Raw genomic sequence first — 10,591 nt, forward strand, 5'->3', positions numbered from 1 at the left:
ATGTCCTGTAATGTTTTTTTTTTTATTATAATTTTTTGGTAAATTATTTTCATTTTTTCCATTAAATAGTTCACATTCATTCGCCGTCTCAACCTGTCTGTATTTCACACTGCGACAGCTTGACTCCTGTTCTTCAAACATGCATCAGTAGTATCAGAACCCTCTCAGAAGAAAATTACATTTTTGACATGAGGCTCTCAGACATTCACTTCAAAAAACATCATGATATGCTGAAGTAGTTTAAGGTGAAAGAACAGTGAACAGAAATAAGAGGGGAGTGTAAAGGTTATGTGGAATGGTTTTGGTAAAATCCTCACATTTTATATTTTTGACATATTTATATCAGATATATGTCAATCTTTCTGTATTTCTCTTCAACTAGTTGCCAAATGACACACTACAGATTCAATCTTTACTCAGTTTTAAAACTGCAAATTTGTTGGCAATCTTTTTGTTGTATAATTACGGGGTGGGGGGGGAGAATCAAAGTTTATAGATTTCTAAAGCAAACAGAAACCCAAACTACAGTTCTCCGAAAATGACATCAAGCAAATAAAAAAGATTGTAATACATTAATATAGAATCGAATAGAAATACATTTCAGTGCAATGGCAGCACACTGACAGATACATCAAGCTCAATTATACAATAATCAAGAACCAATATTTTATGCCAAGCCAGTGATAGAAACACCAGCAACATTTACATGTTGCCACAGGCAACTGCAGCGAAATAAACTCCAAGGTTGTTTTTCAATCCCTGTCTGTACATGAAGTGTCTGAAAGTAAAACGGAAGAAATAAACGTCAGGTTCAGTGAGACATTCCCACAATCAGTGATGATCTGCTGCTGTTGGTCCAACATCTTCAAAGTCATCCACCAAAATATTTTGGAGGACTTTGTGCTTCCGTCTGCTGACAAGCTTTATGGAGACACTGATCTGTTTTGTTTTGGGGGGTTTTTAACAGCAGGACGTCGTTGAAAGTATCAGTACCTGTTTTATTGAACATTGGATCACTGTGCTGGCCGGGTCAGCAAACTCACTTGACCTAATCCTCATTGAGAATCGATGGATTATTGTGAGAAGGATGAGAGACATTTTACTCAACAACTGACCTAATATTGATGCAGTAATTCATAAAAAAAGGAAAAAAAAAAGCTCCTGTCAACTATTGAGTGAATGTGCTGAATAGTAACTGGTTCTGTTTCTCAGTTGGGTTGCAATTCTGTGTTAAAACACCTCTTTTTTTAAATTTAATCTTTATTTAACATGCATTAAAAAAAACAAATAAGTCTTACTGAGATAAAAAAATCTCATTTACACGAGTGTCCAGGGCTTGACAGCAGCAGAACAGGATATTTATTTTTAATTGTCTCATGTAATAGTCAAATTATCAGAGTAAGCCATGTTCATTAAAACTGCGGAAAATAAATGCGTTAAGCTTATCTCCTACTGTGCAATGACTCAATCCAATAAAAGAGTTTTACCTTAGGAAATTATTTTAAGAAATCAATTAACTTTCCAGCAACGTCACAATTTCTGATGCGTCTTGTAAACCATATAAAGCTGGAACAGGAGGAGCTAAGATAAGATGTTAAATAAGATTCATGTGCTGCAAGCATGGTCTCCTATATCACTCCGTCCTGTCCTCATGAAATAGCTTCTTTTTATTTTATTATTGTAAAGGGTAACGCAAGCGATTGTAAATCTGTGCCCTGAAACCTGAGGGAATAACCACCATAATCATTCTGCATTATAGAGAAATGTCAGGCTCCTCACCAGCAGTCCAGTTTTTATTACATCTTGTGGTTTCTGGCGAATTACATTTGAATACAAGATTTTGAAGATACACTTAAAATGAAATTTAAAAAAGGATTGTTATACTTGAAAAGTAGCTCATCGCTGTATTGCAGAAGGATGAAAAGAGGCTGTCAAGTAACAAAAAATAAAGAAAAAGTAGAGTGGAAACTCCTTTTTTTTTTGGATGGCGATGAGTGTTTTAAAGTGTCACAGACAGAAGAGCAGTGGGTGGTGCAGCTGTGCTCACATCCGGCCTAATGGTGGCTGCCACTGCCGTTTACCACGTCCATGAGAGAGAGGGACATTTTTCTCTGTTTTTCCTATTGAAGCCGTTTCACACTGCCTGATTGTTTGAATGAATCTGAAGATTTATTGATTGAAATTAAAAGTGTATTAATTATACGAGGTGCACAGGAACTGCAGAGAAATACATTATATGAGGATGAATTCAAAATTTTTTTTCTTAAATCACCCTGGTTTTAGATTACTGTTAAATCAGCAGAACATATGAACTAACCATATATATTATTGACTGATTATATTGGGGAAGATCCTGCGAAAAGCCACGAAAAGTGTGAGAAAACACTTTTTTAGTGCATTTGTGTAGTCATGCAAAAAAGTATGGAGTTCATCAAATAAAATGAGATTTGACTTTGGAGTTGGGGTTGATGTCCAGTTCAAAAGCATTCTTTTCACTTGCTTATGTCACACACACACAACCCACATGGGATCACAGAAGGGAGGGGAGCTGCGCGTCCACTGAGGCTCTCCGCGCGTTTGGAGCAGCCGCAGCAGCTGAGCGCAGTTAGTTACTGGCCAGAACACAGCTGGTTCATATGCCATCTGTTGCTCAAGTAGTCATCCACGCTCATACGTTTTTTTTATTTTATTTATTTATTTATTTGCTTTTTCATACAAAATCTGACGCGGATTGGCGCCGCAATCGGGGAAAGTGAGCAAGTTTTACGCACAAGTTTGGAGAGCAGACGGCAGCCGTAGCCTGCGTTTTTACAAAGCGGACACCTAAAGATGAACGAGACGGACATTATCTGCGAAAACAAAACGTCGTCCAACTTTAGTGATCTGTCATGTCTAACTACGACTGCCGCGCCTTACAGCCCCATCGACATCACCACCTTCATGCACATTTTCCCCTCCATCTACGGCATCCTGTGCTCCGTCGGAGTCATCGCCAACGCGCTGGTGATCTACGCGGTCGCAGCGTGCAAGAAGAAGATGGTCTCGGACATCTACGTGCTCAACTTGGCCATAGCTGACATGTTGTTCCTGCTGGTGATGCCCTTCAACATCCACCAGCTGGTCAGGGACAGGCAGTGGGTCTTCGGAAACTTTATGTGCAAAGCGGTGGTGGTGGTGGATGTCAGCAACCAGTTCACCACCGTGGGGATAGTTACAGTGCTGTGCATTGACCGGTAAGTGGTAACTTCACTCTCGGGTACGTCAGCTTATGTTATGTAGGGGCATGAAAGCATAAAAACGTGGGAACGATATGCAAAAAGGATCAAAAAACAGACTTGAATGCAAAAAAAAGGAAGACATTTTCTGAATTGGGTTTTTTAAATACACTAATAAAACAAACTGTTTAAACTTAGTGTATATTTGTCGTAACAAGTTTCTGAGAAGTTATGTTATTGCTAAAAGTTTCATAAATTAGTCAAATTCCAACCATTTATTTAAAACTTCCCAACTCAACTGCATTGGTTTACTTTTATTACATTTATTTTTGATCTATCCAAACCAGTAAAAAAAACAAACAAAAAGAAAACAGCAGAATTGGTTTGAGATTAAATTGAAATATCAGTGAAACAGCAATGAATGTTTGCATTGTTTTCTAAAACCTTTTCCATTGCAACCACAGCTTAAATGTGACATCCTATGGCAATGACGTGTTCAGCATAAAGCTTGTTGGCAGACTTGACTTTGGGAATTATACTTTTTTTTAAATACCAATTAAGCTTTGTTCAAACATTAATTTTCACTCCAACACAGAAGCTCTCTGAATCACTAGTCTTAAGACAGTTTCACGCCAAAATGACATTCACAATACAACTCATACAGTGCTTTATAGATTTGTTTTCTTTTTGCTGACTCGCTTCCATGTTTCAGATCATCAGAGTAAATTTAATGTCAGACTAGATTATGTAAATACCGTTAATGCAGTTTTCTAATTCGTTAGGGGATAAGACACAAAATAATAGTAGCACCCCTGGATTGTTGGGTTGTTCCACCCCGACAAATGCCATCAAGGATTTCACTGGCAATCAGTGTTTTACAATTTTTGTTGAGGAATTCTTCGCTTCACTCTTCTTGGCAGATTTACTTCAGTTCAGCCATGTTGGAGAGATCCAGCCATGCACTGGTTTAGATGCCACTCTGGGCTCTTTTGTGACCTCTTCACTCAGTCGCTGGTACAAGTTTTCTCCATTTGGGAATCACGACTCTTACTGTGGTTTGCTGGTTGTGTCACCAGTTGAAAACTGGTTTTGTGCTTAGGGATGCAAATACAGTAAATATTATCTATCCAAATTGACATGGTTTATTAAAACTAGAATAGGTTTTATATCTAATATCCAGTAGCCTCTATAATTTTAAAAACTGTATATATGAGTGGATGTCAGTGAAGTTTCATGTTTTTTTTGTTTGTTTTGTTTTTTTCAAAATAGTACTGCAAGAGCTACAACGCAGGCTGTTATGTAACACACAATGTTCTCTAAATAAATGATCCAGGTTCCATGTTTACCATCTGAGGACATCAGGAACAATTATATTGGCCATTCTGAACTGATAAGGATCAGTTTCACAGGAACACCTGGAGCAGGGGTCAGCCTCGGAGCATGAACGCTGCACTATATAGATTTCCAGAGGGTCATTATCCAGCAAATTGTGTCTTGTGAGAGGATCTGTTCAGAAAACAACTTATACTGTCCGTCATAAAATCATGGAAACGAAAATCCATCCATCTTGAAACCTATATACACTGCTCAAAAAAATAAAGTGAACACTTAAGTGTTCCCTTTATTTTTTTAATATATATATATATATATATAGTTTGAAGCAGTTTGAAGGAAGATTGTAATCCTCAACTGATTTAGAGTAGAGGATGGCTTTGAAGTGCAAAATTAAAACAGCTTTCAATACAAAATGAGATAGTAAAACTATTGTGGCTTGTAAAGCCTCACAAAACCAGCATTGTGGGTTTAAAATGAACCTAAAATGCTCGTGTTCATGTCTTTGGACATGTTTTCGCGCTGGATGTTATAAATTTAAACACTTTAAATTGCATATTTGACTAAATATTGATCAGATGTTTTAGGAAAATTTTCTGCTAGGAAAGACAATGCAACATTCAAAAGAGAATTATTTTTTTGTTTGTTTGTTTTTTGTATTTTGTCCATCATGGAAATAGAAATAAACTTGTTTCAGTTTCTCTTCATTAAAGGGGACCTATTATGATTCCTTGGAAAGGTCTGTGGGCTACACAAAACATGTCCATTATTTTTTATTAAAAAAATAATCCTCAGACAAAGAGACTTTCCCTGATCAGTTCTGCCTATTTTTAGCTTTCTGAATGAGCTTTTTTAGGACCTCTTGTCACTTTAAATATAAAAAGCTGCTGCCCAAGCCCAACTAAACCTTGCTGCACACAGATGTACCTTCATGCACCCATGCACCTTTGACCTTTAGTCAGACCCAGAAGCAGAAGAAGTAGAGCCTCCTGCACAACCATCAAGGATGCAACAACAAAACACTTGTCTTTTCCAGCAGCCGTTGTTCAGTTCATCTCTGCCTGGGTTGCTATAGGTGAGACGCTGGGCTTGGCTGAGGTTGGTAGTAAATGGGGCAGTGCCGGCCATTTGTGACTTAACAAGTGGGAAGATTTGAAATCGTTCGTTTTCAAGTCACCAAAGAAACATGAACTTATTTACCAGAAAAAGGCTTGGTGGTTATTTTTTTTTAAGCACTCGGATTGTTTAGAGGCTGTAGAGACTCAAACGGAAGTATAAAATCGTGCAAAATGAATGAATTTATCACAATAGGTCTTCTTTCAAGCACGTAAAGAGTTATTTTCCTTTTCCTATTCATCCTTTAGAATCTTCTCAGCTATTAAAACTTCAGCAGAATGTCATGTAGAAAATTGCTAAATTGTTGTCATAGAAAATCTTAACAAAGACGGCGACACAACACTGAAAGGTGGATGGATGTATATAATTTACCGCACTTAAACTGCTCTTTTTCTTGCATGGTTTTTCAGCTCCCTGCAATAAAAGCAGCCAAGTCTGATCTTATTATAAATCTGCAAGCACTCCCTGACATACAGCTTTTCATCAAGACAGAGAAACGAAATGTTAATGTAGTGCAGTTTGTCTCATCATCACTGCGGGTCCTGATTTCAAGATCCTCCAGCATTAACACGACCGCCTAAGAATCTTTGTCATGCACTATAAAAAAACAAAATCATCTTTATTCTCTTTTTCATGGTGTAAAAATCTTAATCTCTTTTCCTGCCAGGTATATCGCCATTGTGCATCCCAGCTCAGAGCGGCGGACCGTCCAGTGGACCGTCGTAATCAACTTGCTGGTGTGGCTGGGCAGCGTCCTCCTCACCGTGCCCGTCATGATCTACGCCAAGGTGATCCGCAGGGAGCACATGGAGGTGTGCATGATGTACCTGGACGGGCCGGAGGACATGTACTGGTACACGCTCTACCAGTCCATCCTGGGCTTCATCATCCCGCTCATCATCATCAGCACCTTCTACTCGCTCACCCTCTACCACGTGTTCAGCTCCATCCGCCGCGTCAAGCGCAAGCAGTCGGTGTGGGCCAAGAGGGCCACCAAAATGGTGCTGATGGTCATCGCCTTGTTCCTGATCTGCTGGTCGCCCTACCACGTCATCCAGGTGATCAACCTGAGCAACAACCGGCCCACCATCGCTTTCGTCTACGCGTACAACATCAGCATCTGCCTCAGCTACTCGCACAGTTGCATCAACCCGCTCATGCTACTCATCTTCGCACAGAACTACCGCGAGCGCCTGTGCCGGCGCAGCGCGCTGCACAGCTCGCAGCACTCGTCCAAGGTCACCGTGGTCAAAACCGACGGCTCCAGCACGACAAACGACCCCAACTACCGCATCACGGTCATCTAGTCCGCTTCACTTATACGGTGTAACAAATAGGCGGTGTACTTTTTCTTTTTTCTTTTTTTAGAATTGTAAATGGATTTGTTATTACACAGAAGAAGGAAAAAAAAAAAGCCTGAAGCGGCAGCATCAAATCCAGCTTTAATAAAATGAACTCCAAATAAAGGCACTGTAATTTTCTTTGGATGAATCCTCAGAAAGCACAGGCCGCACACAGCCGGTCGGCTCACGACGGACTGAATTCCACGGCGCAGCTTCGCTGGTCCTTTCACCAGTACCTACTGTGGCGTCTTCTGGCTGAACAGACACGATCTGCTGTAAGTAATCCAATCAAGAAGTCACTATAAGGGCTCATGATTTGTAACCAGCGGCCTCAATAATCCACAGTTTACTGGTACAGATAAGAGCTGCTCTGTTTTGAAATGGGGCAGCCGTAAGGCTTTCTGTGCCACTTGTCCCGGTTTTTAAAACTTTGTCGCGCAGAACGAGGGACGCTTTTTATGGAAATAACTTGTAAATTCGGTTTACTGCGTAGTAAAGGGTCCGTTTAACGGCGGACCGAGCCTGTGAGAGCTAGTTCTCTTTTGTGTTTGGCTCCTTTAATTGTGAATAAAGCCCACGTACAATAATAAAGTATAATTTATTATTTAAAAACACACAAATACAGAAAAGTAATATATATGTGTAGTTGTCTCTGGCTATGTTTTCTCAACATATCAGAGTGGATCTTTGAAGGATTTAAGTGCTTGCTAACGGGGAATGTACTGTATTTATAGCCTGTTGTTAGGACTGGTCCTCTGCTGATGAATTGTGTTTGCAGGAAATGTTGTATTTAAAGAACAACACACCGTATTTATTATGAGTGCAGAGTCACACGGTGTTCAGCCCACTTCTGTCGGTTTCCGACGTCAAATATTGAGCGCTGTACCAGGAAACTCCTCTCAGGGACTGCTTTACGAAGGTTAGGAAAATATACAGCGGCACTCAACGATCCCTCAGCCTGTGCAGTTATTACCGTGGTTGAGAATCCTCTGACTGCTTGCAGCAGAACATTCTGATGCCATATTGAAATGTTTGAGCCACATGCCTCAGGAGAGACGAACATGTGTATGTAACGTACATGTGACTTTAGGAGATGAAATATTCACCTCCTTTGAACCATTTCACACTCTGTCAGCTCAGGCTTCATCGTATCTTACTGGGGTTTTGCGGGACGGGCCGTCACAACGAGGCGCAGACGTTTGACGAAAAGGATACATGGTTTGCAAATTGTACGATGTTGTGCCTTTTAATTTCAGTTCCCCAGAGTTAACGCTGTTTAGAACCACTTTTCACCCTCCCCCCGCAACATGATACTGCCACCACCGTTTGTCACTGAGGGGATGGTGTGTTCAATGTTAGTTTTTATCACACGATTTTGGATGTGGGCCAAAAAGATCAATTTTGTTGTGACACATTTTTAGGGGAAAAACTGCAAAGAGGACTTTTTTTTAAACATTCATGCAGTTCTTTATGTAGATTTAAATTTGCAGCAAAGTGCTTTAATGTGACAAAATGTGTGAATACTTTTACAAGGCACTACATGTACACGTTGATATATGGGTTAATATAGTTGGAGCAGGAGTTTGCGTTGGTAATTTATCATGTCCTTGTGTTGTTTTCGGTATCTTGTGTATTTTTGTGACTATTTTCATAAAGGATTCAGCAAACAACCAGTGATATCTCACAGACAAACACTAAGTGACTGATACCGTTTTTTTCATCATCGTTCGGTCAGGTGGAGAATAAAATGTGAGAGCAAATGTACAAAAAAAGATTTACTTTATCTCTTAAATATGATTAGATGTTAAAATAACATATGACAAATGGGTCAGGAACAAGTGAATAAATGCTTAAGGACCGTTTTGTTATTGTTTAAAAAAAATAGAGCATAATGCTAGGAGGAATGAAACGGATTGATATAAATATAAAAAATGACTGATCAGCACCAAGTGTTCTCCAGTCATTTTGATTGATCGTTTGAAAAATGCTTTTTTTGTTTGTGACTTTCTTTCTTTATTTTTTTGGATTTACTCAAGTTAAATTAAAGCAAGTTGTCACTGTGGAGAAACTAATTCAGACTTAAAGAGTTGTTTATGAAACCAAACATGTTGCTGTTTCATTCCTCTCGTCTGTTTTTCCTGATTTAGTGCTCTTGTTATCGTCTTGCAAAGGGTCTTAATGTTTGTTGTGGCACTCGAGCACTAAATGTGATGTACTGTGACCCAGATTGCTTCTGCAGATGTTGCCCCAGAAGTGCTTTGCTGTGTCTATAAGAGTCCTTCCCTGTGCTTCAATCAAGGCTTAGTAAAAATCTGTGGAAATTTGTAGTTCGTGAAAATGTGACTTGTATTTTATTGTTTTGCTTTTGTTACCTCCCATCATTAAATAAACATTGAAAATTAAAAAAGACGGCTGACAAAAGATGGTTTCCATTATTTGAATGGACCCAACCCAAGGCATACTTAAACAAGCTAGCTGTAAGTGACCTCCAGGCCAACAGGGGGCGCCCCAGAGTTTGTCACTTCTCATGCACAATCCAGAGCTCAAAAGCTGAGCATCTGTGGTGAGGATTGTAAAAAAAATGAGAGTAATTTTACACTATATTTAGTCATCCTGTGTATGAATGTCAAATTTCACGTTAGTTAAAATTCTTAACTTGTACGCAACAGTCAGTCAAATTTCAAGCAAAGTTCTCAGGAGTTCATCCAATCATGAATTAAGTCTGATATTATGTTACAGCCTTTTTCCAAATTGTATTAAATTAATCTGTGTCTTCAAAATTCTACACAGAGACACCCATTATGTCAGATTTTTGTAAATTGATTAAAAATAGAAAACCAAGAAATCACATTTACATAAGGATTCACAACCTTTGCTTAATATATATTTTAACCTTTTGCTTAAAATAATGTGTATCCATCCATCCATCCATCCATCCATCCATCCATCCATCCATCCATCCATCCATCCATCCATCCATCCATCCATCCATCCATCCATCCATCCATTCATTTTCTTAACACCCTTGTCCCTCAGTGGGGTTGGGAGGGTTGCTGGCGCCCATCTCCAGCCAACGTTCCGGGCAATATAATATATATATATATATATATATATATATATATATATATATATATATATATATATATATATATATATATATATATATATATATATATATATATATATATATATACTGTATATATTGGCACTGCTGCGTTTAGTTGCTGTGGTTTTCAAATGCTCACAAATGACAAACTTGAGGTCTGCATTTCACCGTCCCAGCATCCCAAGGCTGGCTGTGGTTTTAATTTAATAGATTAAATGTTATTACGTCATAACCGGGGATGGTGTATTCCAGATTCATCTTCAACCACACCACATAAAAGCAGCGGACTTTGCTCCACGGTGTTTTTCTCTAGCTCTTTTTCTTTTTTATGACACCAGCAGCAGACTGTGGTGAATGGGAAGGGATGCTGTGCAAGGGGACTAATATAAAACAAGAACCCCTGTCAGTTATAGTGTTGCTGAAAGCTTCTTCACTTAGCAATGGCATAACATTCGTCTCATCTTACGGCCTACAAGCCG

General features: G+C 39.1%; 1 protein-coding gene across 1 annotated transcript; it reads left to right on the top strand.

The window, feature by feature from the left end:
• The first annotated feature begins 2,369 nt into the window (after nt 1-2,369).
• Nucleotides 2,370-9,415, top strand: mchr2b (melanin concentrating hormone receptor 2b). The gene is made up of 2 exons (XM_008419972.3): nt 2,370-3,233; nt 6,331-9,415. The coding sequence occupies exons 1-2, from the start codon at nt 2,830-2,832 to the stop codon at nt 6,968-6,970; spliced, it is 1,044 nt and encodes a 347-aa protein (XP_008418194.1). The 5' UTR covers nt 2,370-2,829; the 3' UTR covers nt 6,971-9,415.
• Nucleotides 9,416-10,591: the final 1,176 nt, after the last annotated feature.

The sequence above is a fragment of the Poecilia reticulata genome, chromosome 10, assembly GCF_904066995.2.
Source record: "Poecilia reticulata chromosome 10, P_reticulata-male-v2, whole genome shotgun sequence".
Taxonomy (NCBI): Eukaryota; Metazoa; Chordata; class Actinopteri; order Cyprinodontiformes; family Poeciliidae; genus Poecilia; species Poecilia reticulata.

Bases quoted from the DNA above. Each gene is read 5' to 3' on its own strand.
- mchr2b (XM_008419972.3), top strand. From the start codon at position 2,830: ATGAACGAGACGGACATTATCTGCGAAAACAAAACGTCGTCCAACTTT. The intron at 3,234-6,330 runs GTAAGTGGTAAC...TTTTCCTGCCAG, and splicing joins ACAGTGCTGTGCATTGACCG to GTATATCGCCATTGTGCATC.